Source organism: Blennius ocellaris (genome assembly GCF_963422515.1).
Source record: "Blennius ocellaris genome assembly, chromosome: 11".
Classification (NCBI taxonomy): Eukaryota; Metazoa; Chordata; class Actinopteri; order Blenniiformes; family Blenniidae; genus Blennius; species Blennius ocellaris.
The window spans coordinates 4,996,363-5,018,250 of NC_137660.1; the positions used below are offsets into that span (position 1 = coordinate 4,996,363).

Genomic DNA, 21,888 nt, shown 5'->3' on the forward strand with positions numbered 1-21,888 from the left:
TAAGTTAGCTTGAGACTTCAGCTTTATTTTGATATCTTTTCTAGCAACAAATGTACATTTATTTTCATAGGATCCATTTGATTTATGCGTACGATCCCTATTTTTTGTTTTGTTTCGACATACAGTCATTCAGCTTTCTCAACAAATCAACGTTTTTTTCTGGTTGCTATGGCGTTGCTACAGATGCTATTAACAACAGACCGTATAAAGTTGTGTGATAGAGAACAGCAACAAAAAAAGTGTGTGAAAGCATCACAAACCACATGACAGAAAACAAACTGATCACACAAAAACTCAGCCATCAGCAAGTAGATTTTTGCAACACACCTTTGACATGTTTTGACATTGTTGTTCCATCTTCATCAAAAACTTCCTCTGGTGGATCTTCTGTATCCTTGTTGGATAAAACACATCATACAACACAGGTTTGATCTTTTTATCAGTTTCAAGTAGCATTCAATCTTTTTTTTCCTGATTTTAAAAAGTCCAAAAGTATTTTGATTTTCTACAATAATGAGGTAAAAATGTCCATGTTTTTATCTATTTCAATAAGTGACTATAATAATAAAGGTCATGTTAGGTGTCACTCAGAGGAGGACACTAGATGCAACGTTGTGTTGCGTTGCGTTGCGTTGTGTTGCGTTGCGTTGCGTTGTGTTGTGTTACATGGCGTTGTGTTGCGTGGCATTGTGTTGCGTGGCGTTACGTTGCGTGGCGTGGCGTTGTGTTGCGTTGCGTTGTGTTGCGTTGCGTGGCGTGGCGTTGCGTTGTGTGGCGTTGTGTGGCGTGGCGTTACGTTGCGTGGCATTACGTTGCGTGGCATTACGTTGCGTGGCGTTACGTTGCGTGGCGTTACGTTGCGTGGCGTTACGTTGTGTGGCGTTATGTTGTGTGGCGTTACGTTGTGTGGCATTGTGTTACGTGGCGTTACGTGGCGTTGCGTTACGTGGCGTTGCGTTGCGTTGCGTTGCGTGGCGTTGCGTGGCATTGCGTGGCGTTGCATGGCGTGGCGTGGCGTTGCGTTGCATGGCGTTGCATTGTGTGGCGTGGTGCGGCGTGGCGTGGCGTGGCGTGGCGCGGCGCGGCGTGGCGTGGCGTGGTGTGGCGTGGCGTGGCGTGGCGTGGCGTGGCGTGACGTGACGTGACGTGACGTGACGTGACGTGACGTGACGTGACGTGACGTGACGTGACGTGGCGTGGCGTGGCGTGGCATGGCGTTGCGTGGCGTGACGTGACGTGACGTGACGTGACGTGATGGACCTGTTTCCTGTGCACGTTGGCCTCCGGCAGGGGTGTCCTTTGTCACCGGTTCTGTTCATCATATATATGGACAGAATTTCTAGGCACAGCCGGGGGCCAGAGGGGGTCCGGTTTGGGGACCACAGAATCTCATCTCTGCTATTTGCGGATGATGTGGTTCTGTTGGCCCCATCAAGCCTGGATCTCCAGCGTGCACTGACACGGTTCGCAGCCGAGTGTGAAGCAGCTGGGATGAGGATCAGCACCTCTAAATCCGAGGCCATGGTTCTCGACCGGAAAAAGGTGGCTTGCCCCCTCCAGGTCGGTGGAGTGCCCTTGTCCCAGGTGGAGGAGTTCAAGTATCTTGGGGTCTTGTTCACGAGTGGGGGAAAGATGGAGCGTGAGATCGACAGGCGGATCGGTGCAGCGTCTGCAGTCATGCGGACGTTGTATCGGTCCGTCGTGGTGAAGAAGGAGCTGAGCCAAAAAGCGAAGCTCTCGATTTACCGGTCGATCTTCGTTCCTACCCTCACCTATGGTCATGAACTATGGGTCATGACCGAAAGAACGAGATCTCGGATACAAGCGGCTGAAATGAGCTTCCTCCGTAGGGTGGCTGGGCGTACCCTTAGAGATAGGGTGAGGAGCTCAGTCACCAGGGAGGAGCTCGGAGTAGAGCCGCTGCTCCTCCACATCGAGAGGAGCCAGCTGAGGTGGCTCGGGCATCTATTTCGGATGCCCCCCGGACGCCTCCCGAGGGAGGTGTTTCGGGCATGTCCCTCCGGTAGGAGGCCTCGGGGCAGACCCAGGACACGCTGGAGGGACTATGTCTCTCGGCTGGCCTGGGAACGCCTTGGGGTGCCACCGGAGGAGCTGGAGGAAGTGTCTGGGGCGAGGGAAGTCTGGGCAACTCTGCTCAGACTGCTGCCTCCGCGACCCGGCCCCGGATAAAGCGGTAGCCAATGGATGGATGGATGGATGGAAGATTAATTCAACCTGCATGTTTTCAGGCTGTGGGGGAAACACCCCTCCCCCCCTCCACGATGCAAAACGTGGTCCAGAAGACAAGACGTCCAGAAGACATCCTCATCGGGACCAGAATGAAAGTTTTTTTTTTATATTTCTTTTCTGGACGTCTTTTCTGGACGTTATATGGATTTCAATATTTGACATCCAGAAGACGTCTTCAGAAGAGCCCAAATGATTTTTTTTTTTTTTTTTTTTTTATATATTTACTTTCTTGGATGTTGTATTCATGTCCTGCCTGGATGTTCGTCTCAAAACAACAAGGACAGGTTACCAGTCTATCAAAGGAGTAATTGAGTATTACCATTTACAATAACATGCATGTTGTAGGATTGTGTGAGGAAACCAGAGAATCCAGAGGAAACTCACGCTAGTAAACACCACAATCACCTCAAGCAATATTTGAACCCACAACCTTCTAGCTATGAAACAAGAGCACCGACCAAAGTGGTGAGTTTCTCCATGGACACTTAAAAAGTTCAATGTCTTGTGACCAGGGTTTGGTAGTAACGGCCTTGTGTAATTAGGATACCACATTTTTTTTACTGTAATCCGTTACAGTACATAAAAAAATGTGTAATCTCATTACAGGTATATTGGATAAAAACTGGGATTACTGAGCGGGATTAGAATAGTGAATCAGATGGAATAAACTAGAACTGCAGCTGTTACATGCGCCGTCTGCTGGCATTGCGACACTTCCAGACGCTTTCAGGCTGACACTGATGCGTTGCCATGGATACTGCAGCCAGTTGCTCTCATCACTATGTTTTAAAGTGGGAGGAGTCTCTTAACCTCTCTGTACAATGCTAATGACGCCTCCCAGCAGTGAAAGTGATGTGAACATCCAGGAAGTCGACGTCTCACCTGAAGAAACATCTTGGAGGATAAAACCTGCTCACTTTACTGAAACACACCTGGACTCTGTCAACTAGTTTCATTAGCTCATAACCTGTCAGTAACCTGCCAATACCAGTACTGGTGCTGATGGTAGGAAGACATTCTCAATACGTTTAGAGGATCTCATGTTTTAGGGATTAATTGGGGCGACACGTGCCATCACTTCTTCTTTTTTTCTAAGTCTGCTAGTTGACTGAGTAGCAGGTTGTTCAGTTATTATCTATCAGTGATTCATGCTGCCAGATACAGCCTCTCATCAAACATTCATATTTAGTCAGAAAAACAACAACAACAACAACATTAAAACCAATGAGGAAACGGGAAGTGAGAGCGAGAGAGAGAGAGAGAGAGAGAGAGAGAGAGTTTTGTAAAAGATAGGCACATTTTCTTGAATAGAAATGAAAAGCTTTATTTGTATTGTGGTTTCGATTCTTTAAACAAAATCTGTGTTCGACACCTGATTGGTTACTGATTGGTTCAAAACTTGTTCTGTGCAATTTGTGTATAAGACGTGTCAACACACTGAGCAGACGACACATTCTATTCTTTCTTGTCTTTTTTATGTTTGCTGGTGAAGTAATCCAAAAGTAACTAAAAGTACTCTGGTACTTTACTTTTTTATTTTAGTACTTAGAGTAAGTTAATGATTACAATTTTGACAAGTAACTTGTAATTGTAACAGATTGCAGTTTTCAAGTAACCTACCCGACCCTGCTTGTGACCAAAACAATAAATCATCATAACTCAGATATTAAACTTCCCATTCTTTCGCCTGTCATGATCGACTTCCCTCATTATTTTCATTAAAAATCATTAATTATACAGGCAGTTGGACTGAACAGACAGTTTGTAACCTTTCAACTGATCCGGATGTCTTAGATGTCCATCATTTTTATAATGTTCAATTTTTTTTATAATCTCCATCATTTTCACATTATTTGACAACTAGTTCTGGCGTCAAATAGACGTCCAGATTTCGGTCTTGGCGTAAGGACATGCTTTGGACGTCTATAGACGTTGCTAGCTCAGTGGGCCCACTGGTGGAATATGTAAACTCTTAACAGAACAATCACCAAACTTGGGCTTGAATTGTTTTCTTCCTGAGCCACTGAGGTCTGAAAAGTTTCAATGACGCAGGTACCAGATCCTGGACCTGCTGTGATCACGTGTTGAGTCTTAAAGCGGCTGACGTCACTCCAGGTGAGCTAATCCCAGAATGGAAACAGATAGTCAGGTTCACTATGTAATTTCGTTGGTTTTTGTGGAGATTTGCAAACCTATACATTTTTGGAAAGCTTAGGACATCAGGAATCTGAAAATCGATGTTCCCATTTGCACAAATGTTCCGAAGGTGGCCATTTTGGAAATTCAAGATGGCCACCACCGAAAACCTATTTTTCGCAATATCTCGGCACACGGGCAACCTAGAGTGTTGATTTCAAGACCTATACCTACATTTTTGGGGACAAGGAATCATTTGGGATCATCTAAAAGGGTGTACGGGTACACACATTTCCCCTGTGATGATTCTTGGGAAATTAAAGCAACAACAAATCGGTTGAATATAATGGTACAGTTAAAAGTCTGTTTTGCATCAGCAATCTAATGTCTTCACCATCTACCCTTACTTCTTTTCAAGTAGATCATCTAACATGATATGCACATGGAGATTGGTTGTAACAGTTTGTTAAAAACTGTAGCCATATGCTAAAAGCAATATTCCACATTATCCTAAAATCACGGGATATAATATACCTGTCCCCAGTCTGTCGACTTGACTACAACTCTAATCATGTACATCATCAGACTGCAGGCTGTGGTGATTTAGGTGAACAACTAATGAACTAGAAGACAACAAATTTCAATTGAAATTACATTTATTGAACTTACAACACTCCATATTATAAACATAATAATGAGCACCACACCGACCATTGCTCAAATGTCATTATCACTATCGTCAGAGCAACCACCTGGCTGACAGTCCTCAAGACCAGAGAGGCCAGAGCCAGAGCTGAAGAAACTACTGTAAAACATCAGCACACCTGGTCCTGGAGACCACGATGTTAATAGAAATATATTCTCTGAGAATATTCACTCAATCATTTTGCTTCTCTGAACTGTTTCCTTTCCTTTTTTTTCCTCTTCTTTCCATCCTTCTGCATGTTTCCAGTAGCTCTCTATCCAATGCAGCGGCTCTCAATTCAGGCGAAGGTATGGTACGTTTCCACACCTTTGCCATTCCCAATTAACGCCCACATCTCAGCGCACAAAAGCCTCGTTCTCTTCTGACTTCATCCCCAAATAAAGTCACTCCGCCGGCTACAAGCAGCCTTCAGTGCGTCCCTGTGGCTCTGCTGCTCACAGGTGAAGACGAGCTCTTCCTCCTTCTGCACACACACACACACACACACACACACACACACACACACACACACACACACACACACACACACACACACACACACACACACACACACACACACACACACACACACACACACACACACACACACACACACACACACACACACACACACACACACCTCAGCACGCTGCCATTCACATTTCAGTCACGTCCGAACGAAAAAGGGCAGGAATTAAATCAACTATCCCTGAGAGAGAAGCTCCATTCTCTCCAGGTTCTCTGCCTCTCGCCTCCCACTCCGCTTCCTCGATCCTTTGGTTGCACGTTTTGTCGCTCTGATTACCTCAAAAGAAGGACAGCATGACAGGGGGACTGAAGGACGGCGACACAGAGGAGGTACAGTATGGCTCACATACAGCTGTCACTGGTTTTCGTTGTGTGTGTTTGGAGCTGACACACACCTTTCTACGCCCCAGGACTGGATTGTTAACCTCCGATTTGCGCTCGCGACGGGGAATTCTCTCTTGGCGACTCCGTCTAAGAATGGTTCTCCTTTTCTTCTGACACCTACTCGTGAATGCGTCTCCCACACACGCTGAGGGAATGTGAAGGTCCAGTGAATTCACAGGCGGGTGCAGGAGTTTCCTCTCAAAGCCTCTGTTAACTCATTAAGTGGATGTTGGGAGAATTTTATGCGTCTTTGTGCGTAAAACTTTGAAAGAAACTCTCTCAGCTCTGGTTAATGTGAAATCACTGCCATAAAGCATGCTCACGCTCTCGTACGGACTAATGAAGCCTTATGTCTGTGTGGCTGAATGGAACCTGCTCGGCAGATCCAAGGATGGAATAGCACTGAGGTCTTTACGCGCGCGTTTTTAAAGACTTAACACTTGATTCCGAGCTACTTAAACCATAAGGAATATGTTTAGTTAAATATCGTCATATTGTGTGTTTGAGTAAACAAGTATTTCATGAGAAAGGCGACTTGGATTTTTTTTTTTTTGGAGGGGGGGTTCTGCGCTTTTACGCATTTCCTGAAATGGTCGCAGTGCGCCCTGGCACAAAGTGAATGAACTCAGTGTCAGGTCAGGTACTGGCTTTCTGTCTGGGAGGTGAGGACCCCTTGCGGCTGGATATAGAGGGTGTGGTGCCTGGCTTTCTGTTAATTTAAAACCCATCCCTGTTTGTAGGGGCAGGCTGGTTCACCCGCGGCTCTCGTCTCGCTCCCTCTCAGTGCGCTGCGCAGCGATTCCTCCTCCTCCGCCTCCTTCTTCTCCTTCACTCACATTCTTCGTTCTCTCTGCCTCCACCGGTATCCCAACAGGAGTTTCTGCATTCGCCCTTCATCCGCAAACAGGGAAACATTTACAAACCAAACAATAAAGACATGGACAACGACAGTCTGAACGAGAAGACGATGGAAGATATCCACACCAAAGAGATCGACCTGGTCAACCGGGACCCCAAACGCATAAACGACGACGTGGTTAAGGTGAGTGAAATCTGGAAGGCTGAAAACTCCTCACTCACTCATTCCAGTTTGAAATTTCAGGGTCGTTTGTGCTTTTTATCTCTTCCTCCAAAATGTTACATCGAGTAACTTCATCAGGATACTTGCTAGAATACTTTATTTCAGTGGAGCGAATAATCACTGCAAACCAATGTGAAATAGGGCGTGAAGGGCATATTTAAGCCTGGAGGTGTGAAAGTTGCGCTTTATGAATCCATCTGAGTCGGAGGCGCACTCAGCCCTTTCTTGCGCGCCGTCGCTCCAGCTGCGTTCCCCCTCACTGACTTTCTCCCTATTTGGTAAGAACCCTTTACAACTGCTAAAAGCGCAGATAAAGACAGACACGGAATCATGCACGACTTGTGGGGCCACCCTCCGTGCGTCTTGTTGGGAAGCGTGCACATCCCGACCCCTCTCCAGCAGAGGAAACATTACGAGTTTCCTGTTGTTGGGAACACACGTCTCCCACAGACCTGCGCTGGTACACGCCTTCGTTTGTGCGGAGAGAAATTCTTTCCATCAGAGTAAATACCCCGAGGTTTATTTAGTTTAGAGGAGTTCAAAAGAAGGGAGAGAAGATGCAGCGGATCAGGAGACACCTGACGTGTGGGGGGGGGGGGGGGGGTCCTCCTCTCCAGCTGGGACGAGTCTCTTACACCAGTGGTTATCATGGTGGGGTCAAGCGGGGTTGTGGTGGTGGGGAGTGGGGTGGGGGGGGCTCGTTAAAACAAGGAAACACCCTTTAAAGTGTGAGGGGATTCCCTCCCCCCCACACCCTCCACACCCTCCTCCCTGTATGCCAGCAGTTGAATCCGTAGACCTTCCACAGGAGCCCAAACAATTTCCTCCCTGTCATTCTTAAAAACGTTCCCTTCCACAAGGCATCAGAGCAGAAAATACTTGCTGGACACCATCAACGACCCAAAATGATGTAGTACATATACCCAGCCTACAGGTGACGCTGTAACTCTGCCACAGAAAAAAAAAAAAAAATGGAGAAATCAAGAAATCCGACATCTGGCTTTATTAAACTGACCAAGATCAGGAGCCTCTGCAGCTCCATCTGGAGGGTTAGTCTGCCATTGGTGTTGTTCATTGACATTGTGGAGATGGCCCTAGGGTTATTTGGTCGAGATGTCATTGTTTGAAGCAAACGTGAGTCTTGTCTGTCCAAAAGCTCAGGCGGGGTTTTTCAAATTTCTCAACTCTGTAACCCATTTTAGAAGACGCCATGCTGTCTGGTTGATCTACAGAAAAACGATGCACCTACATAAAACAGTGTTGTCATCTGGACAGGTCTTTTTTTTTAGATAACTTGTTCAGGTTACTCATCACATTGTGAGACACGATGAGGTTTCCTCCCTCTCATTCACTGAACACTCAGCCTGGATCACATGGAGAAACACTGTTTATGCTCTTAATGTGGGGGGGAAAAAAACTATTAAACCACCTGAACTCCAAAAATTAAACCTTAAAGTTCAATGTTAATGATGCTTTAAGACCTTAAATATTTCAATGTTATTATAGTGTTCATCCTTGACCACACCCAGTTTACAGAATTCTTCATTGATCAAATATTAAAGGCTCATTCAAACTTTTGAAACTTTTCAATCTCTATATTTGGAACACATGTACTTATCTTGGATCTGAAGTTAAATCTGCAAGAATCTCTTCTTGTCTATATGTGGATGCAGTATGTTTATCCTGATGGTACCGCTGAGACGAGTTGGATTGTTTTTAAAAACAAACTGAGTTTTAGGTTGGAAGTGTTTGACCTTTTATTGGGTTGAAAACGGAGGCTCCGTGTAATGAGTAGGAATGTCACACCTCACATGACCTCTAGTTCTTTCTTGCTCGTCCAAAGAAAACATTTGGGATGTAACACCAGAATGAAATGAGTAAAATATCAACTGACTTTATAGTCTTTACAAAAGTCAGTTTGCTTGTAGGGAGCTAAACTCCTACGGGGGCTAACACAATTTTTTAAAGATATTGACAGTGGATTGGACCACTCCTTTATTTTGCGGCTGCTGTACATTGTGAGTGGGCGTGTTGGCCACAGTTTGGCTTCACTGTGATATTTGGTCAAGTAGCTCAGGCTCAGAAAAGGCTGCTGGGTTGAGTGAGTAGATCAGTCATTATTGAGCATTTCAACAGACCAACAATGAACTTTCAGACATTTTCTCCTGAGAAGTGATGGACCAATCTTTGGTACAGAAACTGTGTCAGTCGAAGTGTTCATTAACCAAATCAGGCTGCGTCACTTCTTAAAGTGTGTTGTCCACACGAAAACCATAAAACAGCTTCAAGTTGTTCTTAATCTGCCACACAGATTAAATCAGGCAGAAATGATTAGTTTCATTCACCCAAATTAAAAACATGTCACAGGCAGATCGTTTCTTTAAGTATAGGATTTCTTTTGATTACAAAGTGAAAACTATCACACACTTAGATTTTCAAGTGAAAGTGGAAAACTTTTGTTGTGTTTTTGGTGCTCTGTAGTTTTCTAAAAAAAAAAAAAAAAAAAAAAAGCTGCTACGGCACATGCCTGATGTAGTAAACGGTTTTTCTGCGTGAGTAGATGTACAATACCAACAAGATTTCCTCCAGAGGGACATGACTCCCAGTCCACATTCCCCTGGGACTTGGTCATTTTATAGTTGGGATTCACCACTAATAGCATCTAAATTACTGTCTGTCCATACGAATGTTGGGTACTCTCTATTGTGTTCATGTTGTTGCTCGTTGTTCTCTGCACACATATGTGTGGCTTCATTACAAAATCAAGCGACAAGCCGAGATCTTTTTCCGTACGTCGTGTAAAAAAGCGAAATCTTCCTGAAAGGAACAATGTGTTGTCACTTGGAACATTGTTGTGTGTTTAAAATTCAGAATCAGAGTGTAGAATTCACATTTCGTACGAGCGTGCGTACATGTGCACGTTCTCACCATGTGGCATGGAGCTCCTGTTCCTCAAGCGCTGAGTTTGTGTTGGTTTTATAGAAGTTTACAGTGTAAAATCTTTTTCCTTCCTCTGAATCCTCCTGCAGTGTGACAGTGAGTCAGACTCTCCGTTCAGGCTCAGAATAGAAAACAGCTTTACAATCGCTCCTTCGCTCTCTAATCAGCAGACCGCTGGGAAATGGTCTGACAACACATGTGCATGCACTGGAAAAAACTGTAAGAAAGATCCAGTGAAGGAGAATGTAGCCCAGCTACTGCTACTCTATCATTAAAGTGTAGTTTTATATTTGTATGGAGAAACTGCTTCACACACTAAGCTCTCCTCTGAAACAGAATTTACATCTAAATTCTAATAATATTTGGACTTGAAATACCTGTACATCACTATTTTTTTGCATATCGTGACATAGCAACAGTACGAGAATAAAACCCTGAAATACTGCAGTCTTTGTTCCTTCACAGATTCATTTTATGTCATTCTTTATTTGATGATTTTAGAACAATCTGAAGTCTACAGGTTTTCATTTATTTAATTTCCAGTGTGTTCAATAGTTCAAGGTCACATGAACTTTGAAAGAAAAATGCTATTGCTATTGTAGGATCCACTCCACCAGAACAGACTAGACACCACAGTGACTCTCTGGTACCACCTCGTGGACAGAAAGTACTCTGACACGTTTCTCATGACAAAGTCCTTTAAATCTTTTCCTGACGGAAACCGAGAGTTTAAAAAGTCTCATAAAGCTTCTTCTTCTTCTTCTTCTTCTTCTTCTTCTTCTTCTTCTTCTTCTTCTTCTTCTTCTTCTTCTTCTTCTTCTTCTTCTTCTTCTTCTTCTTCTTCTTCTTCTTCTTCTTCTTCTTCTTCTTCTTCTTCTTCTTCTTCTTCTTCTTCTTCTAACCTCAGTCATCCTCACTGAGCTCAGAAGTAATCAAATTACACCAATGACTCAATCACCCCCTCAGTTTTGTATCTTTATATTTTGGGAAAGAGCAGCAGTGTGAAACACTTGGGCCATCTCAGGGTCCAGACTGGCCGCAGGGTGACTGTGAGACATTAACTTAATAATTCTCAAGTTAAAACAAATCCTTCAACGGTTTGAAAATAATGCCAGTTTACACGGAAATGGCATAAACACTAAACAACAATGTAGTTTTCATGTTGGTCCATTACAAGGCGATGTTAGTTCTTTTTGTAATGAAACCACACACACACACACACACACACACACACACACACACACACACACACACACACACACACACACACACACACACACACACACACAAACACACACACACACAGCAAATATACATTAACAATGGCAGTAAGGACATCTGGACGGATGAGCAAGTTGGAATGTTATTCTGGGTGACTTTTTCAGGCAACTCATTTTCACCGTTTTCATGGTGTGAGTTTCCCCCTAGAAAAAAGGATGGAGGGATGGTAACAGAAAACACACAATTCCTATGTTCTAAAGTGATCAGAGCAGCTCAGAGGTTCTCTGAGGTCAAAGAAACGAATCTGCCAAGAGGAGGAATCCCTCCATCTACCCCAGCACGCACACACAATCCCCCCACTGGAGAAAATGCTTGTGTGGGAATCCTAAAGGTCAGACTGATGGAAATATCTGCTTTCGGCTCAGAGAGCACAAGCGGGTGACTCCAGTTTACTCCATCAAGTGAAGCAGGTCACGCTGAAACCATTAACACAAAAGAGGAAACAATCAAAGAAGGAATTCACATCAGAAAACAGCCAAAGGATGAAAGTTCCTGTAACGCGGTGATGAATGTCAGAGGGCATACAGGAAGAGATCATTACTGTATGCTTTGTCCAGTGGCAGCGTCACATATATTATTTTGTGGGTGCTATAGGGAAGCTCGATATGATATTATAGTGATGTTGCTGCGGAGTTTAGGGGTCTCTGGTTTATTTCCTACTGTAACACCGTCAATATGCACACCGCACTTCATACAGTAAAAGGTCTGCTATTTAAAACAATATTATGTGACACAATAATCAAGATGATTGGCCAAAATGATAAAGATGAGAATTAACAAGCCTGACACTTAAACTCACCACTGCATAGAGAGAACCAGGAGTCAGAGTTCACATCTCAAACATCAAATAGACAATAATCATCACTCACCATGAGACGTCATGATATAACGGTACGTCAGTTATTCTGGTTTAAAGCGAAGGCATCAGTGATTTTGTCACTTTTTTTTATTTGTCCAAAAAGCGCTCCATGTTTAGTAATACATTACGCAGTCAGCAGGAAAAATGCGCTCTCAATAACAGGAAGTAGTAAGTTCAAAGGTTAATACATGCAGTTTTATTGGTGTATTTGTAAATTAATCAGGCAACAAATTATAATCTTCACACGATCTAAATAAACCACTTAAAAGAAAAAAATCATATTTCTTGGGAGGTGCTATGGGGGTGCTTTGTCTATCCTCGGTGGCGCTGCAGCACACCAAAGCCCCCCTCCAGCGCCGCTTCTGGCTTTGTCACTGCTTCAGTATCATGTGATTCTTGAATCATTTGATATGACACAGTCTGTGATATCAAGCACTATGAGCTGCAAACAAAACCGAAAACATATTGCATCATTGAATGATGGAATTAAATATATGTTACAGTTTAAAATGTGACGCAATATAATATGCGTATGGTCTAAGATGATACAATTAACTGCAGTACAATACATAATGACATGCTCTGGCAAGAGGCATGATAAACTACACACACACACGCACACGCACACGCAAACTGAACATCTATTGAAAATGTGTGTTAACATTAGGGTGTTCACAGTGACTTGTGGAGCTGGAGGGGCAGAGATTGTCCTGTTGGATGACTTTTCACAACTCCAGAAGTAACTTTGTTGTTTTTGAGCTGCTCGTCATCTCGATCAGAGTTATCAGACAAAGCAAATGTTTCCTCCAGACAAGTGAAGCCCTCAAAGAGACAAAGAGTATGTTAACCGTGACCTTCTGTTCGAAACGCAGCCTGAAGACCATGACTCTGGAAATAGAGCCTGACCCTATTGACTCAACAGTTGTGTTGCCTGGCAGCAGGTCACGTGTCGAGCCCAGGACTCCCTTTGTTCCCGTTACCAGACTCGTCAACGTTCTGCATGTTGGTTCTCTGACTGTTCAACAAAAACATATTCATGTCCTTCCTCCTCCTCAGACATGGAATTGATCTCTTGCTCTGTTCTGCACTAAATGCATGTTTTTATTTACAACTGAACTGAAAGCTGTTCATGACTAACACGGGTTTACAGAAGACACCGAGCCACGTACGAGCTCTGAGGCCGCGTTTCCACGGCAGCGGCCCAAGTGACAACGCCTCGTTAGTTTTACAAAAGTCTCACTTGTACATGGCAAAGACTCAAACACTGAAAACAATGTAATTAACTTGTCAGGCCACGAGGTGGTGCTACTACTAATTTTTGTAATGGAAGCACATATATAACATGTGTGCAGAAAACAATACGCTGTAAATGTTAACACAATGGAGAGTACCTGACATTCGTATGGACACATGAGGAATTGAATGCTGTTAGAGGACAATCTCAACTATAAAATACCAACATGGAGAGGAACAAATGTATGTAAAATAGGAAGGGGGCAAAGAAAAGTTCATCCTTGGGGCCATGAAAACGTGACGGTTGCAGGGACTCCGAGCATTGTTGTCGTATAAATGGATCGCCAAAATGCAACCAACATTTTGCAGTTACATTCATTTTTAGAATGATTTTCCTCAGCCTGTTGCATAAGGAGCAGTAGAAAGAAGTAGGAAGTAGCAGTAGAAAGAAGACGCCAGAAGAGAAGAAAGTCTTGTTGGTGAGGAGAAGTTACGTGCAGAAGGCTCTCATTTACACTCAACAAAGTCCTGGAAACTAGTGCAGAGTTGGTCCGGTTTTAAAATCTGTTGCAGTGGAAACATTAGATAGTTTTATGGCTTTACTCAAGTTTAATTGTGAAGGCTGCAATGAGAGAGGCTTTATGCTCCTATTTCCAGGCAAAGAAAAGTAGGTTGGCCCACAGACTTTAAAGAGTGATAGTCCAAAAAAATGTGTCAGGAGTTGGAAAAATGTGACATTAACTTGCATAATAAGTCTGGGGATGAATTTTCTGCACTGTAGAGTCTGTTGAGTGTGAAGTTCATAAGAAGAAAGATGTGGTTCAAACACATGTACAAAGTGAAAGCTAAACTCCATAAGTGCTATTTCCAAACCCCCATTTCTTCTTCACAGCTTTAATGTGACTTTACATGTTATCTGAATGACTTTAATTGAATTAAATCGAATTAAAATTGATTGAGTAGCTATTGTAACTAATATTTACCAATGTATACGTATATAAAGCGAGACTTTATTAAAAAACAAACATACAGAAAGAGGCAAGATACAGTGCAGTGTGGGAGCTAATAGAATCAAATAAAAATCAATAAAATAGAATAAATATGGGCAGGAGATTGCACATAAGCAGCGTTATTTAAATATCTCACCTGCCGTGAACCCTCCTGTTGTTGTTTACATACACTGCTTTGCACACACTAGTTGATTTGTTAACTGGGTTTAGTTGCTCCGCAGTGCTCTGGTGTTCAAACGAGCTGCAGACGCTCCTCTCCATAACAGGAGAGGCGGAGATTCAGAGCTGGGGCTGAGCTGTTTGATCAATTCCTCAGAGATTGATGGAGATCACTGAGTCTGAGTAACAGAGGCACAGGTATGAGGAACTCCTCCCTCCAACTGCAGAACTCACGTGAGAACAGTGAGCGAACTTTGATTTATGTGCAAATTAGTGGAGGGGAGTCTTCTCAGCGAGAGTGAGCTGCGGTGTGTCCCATTTGAACTTTTTATTACACACAGTTAAATATCTTGTACATTTAAATCTCAGAAATGGAAGAAAAGATACTTTACTGATCCACATCAGGAAGTTTCATCTCTATATTTCACCCTTCCTGTTCATGGTTGACCTGAACTCCAAAGAGCTGCAAGAGAATTCAAACCATGAATATTAAGTTTGAGAAACTAAACCTTTTGTGTGAAGGGTTATTTTAAAATCTTTCACCCGTACAAACCTCTAAAGCAGTGGCGGAGATTTTATTTCTGCTGGTGCTTTGGAGGAGCTCAATCATTCAGTGACGGTTCTGTTGGGGCTCTCTAGTTAATTCCTACTGTAGCACCGACAATACACGTGCACCCCATCATACACATAACACACACACACATAATGAAAAAGCTCTGCTATTTACTGTAAAACATTATTATGTGACATGATATGCAAGATATTTAGCCAAAGTGAAAGCGATAAAAGGTTTGCCACTTAAACACACAACTGAATGTAAACTTGGTCACAAATCACTGATGGAGCCTCAACAGCAGCAGTAAGCAAAACACAGCAAGTTTGTATTTCCGCCTTACACACAGAGACACTCAGGCCCTTTTACACAACAATGATTACGAGTGTATCCATAGAACTTTTTTCACTTTTGGGGGGTCCGTTTACATGACACCAGTGTTCTGATCCACTGTATCATGAAGTTTTTATCCCGGCTCCCAACGTGGACAGATTCTTTCACTGTCACTATTCCCTCCTGCAGAGACTGATGGAGGCTATAGAACCTGTTAATGTGCATCTCCCTCCCTCCCTCCCTTCCATCCACTTGTAAACAATCATGGCCGCCCCACAGTGGTACGACTCGCGATCAGTATTCTAGTTTTATCGTCCAGATCAGTAGTTTTATAGTTGAGACTCTCCCCTGATAGCATCCAATGTGTCATCAGTGCATATGGATGTCAGGTTCTCTCTGTTTTCTTCATGTTTATAGCGTGTTCTTCTCTGCACACGTCTGTGTGGTTTCATTTAAAAAATCAAGCAACAGCGCCCTCCTGTGGCCCGGCAGACGAACTACATCGTTATCTCTGTGTCCGCTGCTGCAGTGGAAACGTTCCTTTTTTCAACGGATTAGGTGTCGTCACGTGAAACGTTGTCAAGGAAATGGGGCCTTTCTCCTGCTGCCAGTCACCAAAACCTCCACTGGAAGAAAAATATTTTCAATGGATCTAATGCCATATTAAGTAACACTGCTTAGAACCAACCAGAAGGAGTCAGAATTTGGATCTAGAACACCAAATAGACAATAATCATCACTCACCATGTCAGCTGTTGTGGTTTAGAGCGAAGGCCTCAATAATTTTGTCCTGCTTTTTATTTTTTTGTTGTTGCAAAAAGTACTTAATATTTTATTACTATATGTACGTTATGCAGTCACCAGGAAAAATGTGTTCTCAATAACAGGAAGTTGTAAGTTCAAAGGTTAATGCATGTGCTGCATCGATTGACTGAATGGGATCTCACTGCTTTAAATTTTTTTTAAATACATGCTTTATTGGTGTATTTATTACCAAGGAACAAATGACAATGCACACAAATAAAACAAAACTTTAAATAAACCGCTTTAAAAACAAAAACATATATTTTAGGTTCTTTAGCTCTCCCAGGGGGAGCTACAGCACACCAAAGCCCAACTGCGCCAACTTGTGGCCCTACAGGGGAACAACATCATTTTCAAAATGTTAATGTGAAACTTTTCTGAAATGAAAACACATAAAACAATGTGTTCTCAGTTGAACTGTTGTTGTGTAAACGGGCCCTAAAGGCACTTTCACACCAGCACTGTTTCATCAGGCGGACCTGACTCTCCAGACTCTGATCCGCCTCAAAGAGCTAAACTCTGATCCACTTGAAAATGTGGGTCTCGAAACATGAAGCTGAGCTAGAGCTGTTGATCCCATAAGACCATCTGAAGATCTTTTGAAGCTCGTAGATGTACGGATTGGAGAATTGTGTTTGTTAACAGCTCCTGACCTGCTTTCTGTCCTCAGGTGGATTTTGAAGATGTGATTGCAGAGCCTGCAGGGACCTACAGCTTCGACGGTGTGTGGAAGGCCAGTTTCACCACCTTCACTGTGACCAAGTACTGGTGCTACAGGCTGCTGACGGCGCTGTTCGGCATCCCCTTGGCCCTCATCTGGGGAATCTTCTTCGCCATCTTGTCCTTCCTGCACATATGGGCCGTGGTGCCATCTGTCAAGAGCTACCTGATCGAGATCCACTGCGTGAGCCGCATCTACTCCATCTTTGTGCACACCTTCTGTGACCCCCTGTTTGAGGCCATGGGCAAGTGCTTCAGCAGTGTGCGAGTCCGGATGACCAAGGAAGTGTAGGGAGGAGGAGGAGGAGGAGGAGGCTCCACCTGAGAAAGAATTTAGAAAAAGATGAGGGTTGGGTGGGGGGGTGGGGGGGGGGGGGATACGCAGATGGAGGGAAAACACAACAAGAAGAATAAAACGGACCTTTGGAAAATGAGAGGTTGGACTTTTCCAGAGAGGCAGGGAACGCGAAGGCCATGTGCCTCCCTTTCCCGCCATTTCCCAGCAGTTGTACATTCTCTCCACTGTGGGTGTCACAATAGGGTGGGCACGGGAAATCAAAGGGTCATTCTCCATGTGTTCATGATGTTTTCTTTGAGTCCTCAAATGCTTTTTCTCTTCATTAACTTCATCGAGCAGGCAGCCAGGCTCATTCGTTATCATTCTTTTTGCCTCTTGCTGTAATTTCCTTACATTCTTACTGTTTCTGTGAGGACCACACCCACCTGAGTGGGGCAGAGGGGGGTGTGAGGTTGTTTCACATTCGTTTGTCTTTCTGGAGCCATTGAAGCGTGCGGGGGGGGGGTGGGGGTGGGGGGGGGGGGGGGGGTGTAGTGGCGGGGGGTCGTGAAGGTCACACAGAGTGAAATAGTGAGCGTTGCCGAAATTCGGTCTGACTCAGCAAGAAAAACAACAAACGCAGCAACGCAGCTCAAACCACCCCGCCCCGTGCCATCCCATCCCATCACCCAGTGACACCCCCACATCCAGCTTCCTTGCAGTCTGACACACTGAACCTGCCCTCGTTTCTGCATGCACCTTACGCCAGAAAACCCGCCGTCCGTCACGCTACGCCACGCTACGCCAGAAATGCTGCAGCTCGCCTTGTCCCCTCGCTCACTGTCCATTCCATCTCCTCACCTCCACCTCCTATACTACAGGACTGTGTGAATGTTTGAATTGAACTAAACCACACTTATCCTTTCTTAGGTCTTTGTTAGGTTCAAACCACCAGGCTGTCAGGTCCCACTAAACAAGTTGGCTTATTTACTTAATCCAGAATTGAAAAATACTGACGCTTAAATATTGTTTTTTGTGTAGAATATCTCCATCTCACAGTTTCATGTGACAGCAAGCTGGCTATGACAAATACCAATTACCATGAACTACTTTCCATTAGCTAATAGTGAATAGATTCGGTCAGAGAAAATTATTTGGTGTTTTATCGATTGGCCCAATGCTGTCAGAGAAACTGAGCTGCACTGACCCGAGATTGAAAAAGGTGTTGTTTTTTTTGTTTTTTTACAGTTTCACCAAAACTCCTAGCTTCACTCAACGTTGACTAGGATTGAGCTATAGTGTCAAAGTTTGCTATTTCATCACAGTTTTATTGTCTTTGTGTTTTAAATTTATCTTCAGAGTAATTTCGTGTCACTCCTCTACATTTCCAACCTGTTTGCTGAATCAGACCTCCCCCAACTCAGCATTCCAGTCTGCACAATAACAAACTTTATTTGTGCTTTTCACTGACATCATCATCATCATCATCTGCTCCATAGTGACTGCTTAGATGTGTTTTACACTTTGAAAATGAAGAACTTTGAGAGGTTGTTTTCAGCTCCATATGGTTTCCTATACAAGGTTTATGGGTGTGACTTTGAAAAACAGTGCACTAATCTGTGAAGATGTATAAAACAGTACTACGGTCTCTGTTTCTGCAGAGGGAGAGTGGATCATTATCTTAATGGCTTGACGTGCTGTGGTACTTTCACAAATTCCTGCACTGGAAATGTGACCATGTGATTTTCAAATGCATTATTCAAACTGTTATTTGTGACTTGGAGGTCATTTTGTCTTGCTCTTCTTCAGTTTGGTCTTCCTACCCCTGCTTACTGTGGACATAATGGGTGATTTTGAGGGGGGGGGGGGGATTTTTTACGACACTAATCCCCCGTTTACACGACAAAAACAACAAGTCTAACTGCGAAACTTTCGCCTTCTTTCCGGTGTCCATTTACATGACGTGCTCAGAGACACTGCAACCATTACTTTTGCAAACTGGCTCCTGAGGTTGAACTTTTCTTTGATACTCCCAACTCCCACCGCAGAGACTGCTGGAAGCTATGGACAGCTGTTACTGCACATGCTCACCTCTGCCACAATAAATTGTTTTTCTGCCCATACGTGAGTAACAAACATGGCGGCCTCCATAGTGGCCCAACTCCGAGTCTGTATTCTAGTTTTATTGTCCATGTTGGTAGTTTAATAGTTAAGATTCACCGCTAACAGCATCCAATTCCTCATTTTTCCATACGGATGCTGGGTACTCGTCATTGTGTTAACGTTTATAGCTTATTGTGCTCTGCAGCATGTATGTGTGGTTTAATTACAAAAACAAGCAACAGTGGCACCTGATGGCCTGATATTGTAACTACTTTGTTTTCAGTGTCAGCCATTCCTGTGTTAAGGCGGAACATTCCTGAAATGAACGAAGCATTGTAACTTGGAACATTGTCGTGTAAACGGGGCAGAAGCTTGCTTTGACTCTTCACCGTCAGTCTACCTGCTGTCTTCTCACAGGAAAGCTAATATCACAGCACCTTTTCCTTTAAATGCATTTTTTGAGCTCTGAAGGTGAGATTTTTTTTAATATTAGAATTGTTATTTTTCTTTCCTTGCTTTTTACTGTACAATATCACGCTGTGCACATTAAAATTTAATATAATCCTGTGTGTATTTGTTTAATTTCATTAGGAACAGAAATAAGAGCGTGCCTCCAAATTAAAATCTCAACAGTGGTTTTGTTGTTGGTTTCTTGCTTGTGATGTTGAGTCATCGCAAATCTAATCGTGCCATGATTCGCAGTTGATGCATGGTGACTTGTTTCCTTCATTTGTCCTAAAGGAGCCAACTTGTCTAGGCTATTCTGTGTGTGTGTGTGTGTGTGTGTGTGTGTGTGTGTGTGTGTGTGTGTGTGTGTGTGTGCGTGCGTGCGTGCGTGCGTGCGTGCGTGCGTGCGTGCGTGCGTGCGTGCGTGCGTGCGTGCGTGGGTACACAAGAATGAAACTGAAAAATGATTTCCAAGAGTGATTCCCTCCAAACCCTGCAGAGTGTGTCGGTTCGTGTCAGTGTGGCCTCATGCCTGCAGATGCCTGCAGGGTTGCTCATAGGAGTTTTCCTCCCAGCCTGGCACAACGTTTCCACGACGATGAGAGAAACAAATAAAAGTGTTGAGCAACGCTTGCAAGACTGGAGTCCAGCTTTTAACTGTGTTCAAGTTCATTTACAGCAGAAGAAGTGTGTGAATACACAGCCTGAAGCTAACCTGAGCTCAACGGTAACCAGCAGACTGTTTCAGTCGGCTCACGGTAGCTGGTTGCTTCAGGTGGAGATGCTGTCAAGGACGACATGAGTTGTAGAGAAACTAGGATTTTAGTCTGCCACCAGCACATCAACAATCACCACTTCACTGAAAGTCTGAAGACACACATCCACAACCCTTTTCCACCAAGAAAAATCAGATGTTGGTTCAGTTCCAGTGCCAGTGCTCAGTTTGTTCCAATCTGGACCTGTTCTTAGGAGGTCCTAGGAACAGGATTGCTTTTCCATCGACAAGGAACCCAATGTGAGCCACGTCATTACATCATTGTAAAACATCCGGATGTTACTGCATCCATTATTTATAATCCTAAAAGTTTTACAAGAAACCATCATGAATCATCATGAAGCCATTACAGCTCCCTGGTAAAACTGGCATGAGTTCATTTTAACACCAGTTTTGTTCATTCTTTTTTCACATATATAACCAACATTTACCCAACAATGCTCGATCATCTTTCTTTAACTTCCACGATGGGTCCAAGAGGCTCTCCCCAGCTTACCTCAGACCTCGGTTGCAGACCACTGGGCCACAGCGTCAGTCCAGTGCTGCTTTCATTTTGCGTCCATTGCGAATTGAAAAAAATGAATGAATTTGCTTGACTGCCATTTGAAAGATGGCGGTTCTGCATTTCCTGCGGTCTGGATAACCACCCAGCCAATGAGGTATTGGTGCTACACTCTGGTCCAGCATAGAGTTGGTGGGGTTGTGGTTTAGGGGTGGAACCACAAAGAACTGGCGCTAAGTCAGGTTCTGGCTCCAAACGATCACTGGAACCAGCTCGATGGAAAAGGGGCAAAAATGAACATGCACATTCCACACATGAAGCCTCAAACAGGGTGTTTTTTCCCTGTGAGGTGAGAGTACTCACTCGACTCCACCATGCCACCCGGGGATTCACCACAATACTATTATGTGATAAATAAGCATCACAATATGAAACAATCTGTGACATTGGAAGAAGGAGGAAGAACGCTTAGTTCAGGGAGAAGTGAAAGTTCAAGTCAGGGCCAGAAGTGGGAGCACTGGGTGAGGTAGTTACTGTACCGCACTAAGCTTGTCACTCCTGTCAGAGGTTAATCTGACCTGGATCACCTAGAAAAGCTACCCCTCTCCTAGTGACCACAAAGTGTTTCTGCTTACTGCATGTGCATGTCAACTGCTGTGAGCTGCAATATTTCTAGATGAAAGTGCAACAAAGAGAAAGACTGAATTAATGTAAGTGAGTGAGTGCAGAGATCCCCCTGTATATTTCTACAGGATGTGACCGTCAGGGGAAGCAATACTCCGACCCACTGAGTCCTGGGTTTCAGAATACTAGACCACCAACTGAGAG

At 43.9% G+C, this 21,888-nt stretch overlaps 1 protein-coding gene across 1 annotated transcript; it reads left to right on the forward strand.

The window, feature by feature from the left end:
- The first annotated feature begins 5,544 nt into the window (after positions 1–5,544).
- On the forward strand, positions 5,545–19,903 carry cav1 (caveolin 1). Its single transcript, XM_080505189.1, has 3 exons — positions 5,545–5,929; positions 6,858–7,025; positions 16,907–19,903. The coding sequence occupies exons 1-3, from the start codon at positions 5,894–5,896 to the stop codon at positions 17,246–17,248; spliced, it is 546 nt and encodes a 181-aa protein (XP_080361315.1). The 5' UTR covers positions 5,545–5,893; the 3' UTR covers positions 17,249–19,903.
- Positions 19,904–21,888: the final 1,985 nt, after the last annotated feature.

What these genes read in the sequence shown, in the direction of transcription:
- cav1 (XM_080505189.1), top strand. Translation starts at nt 5,894, where the DNA reads ATGACAGGGGGACTGAAGGACGGCGACACAGAGGAG. An exon ending in AGGACGGCGACACAGAGGAG is followed by an intron (nt 5,930 to 6,857) that starts GTACAGTATGGC and finishes GTATCCCAACAG; the next exon opens with GAGTTTCTGCATTCGCCCTT. An exon ending in TAAACGACGACGTGGTTAAG is followed by an intron (nt 7,026 to 16,906) that starts GTGAGTGAAATC and finishes TTCTGTCCTCAG; the next exon opens with GTGGATTTTGAAGATGTGAT.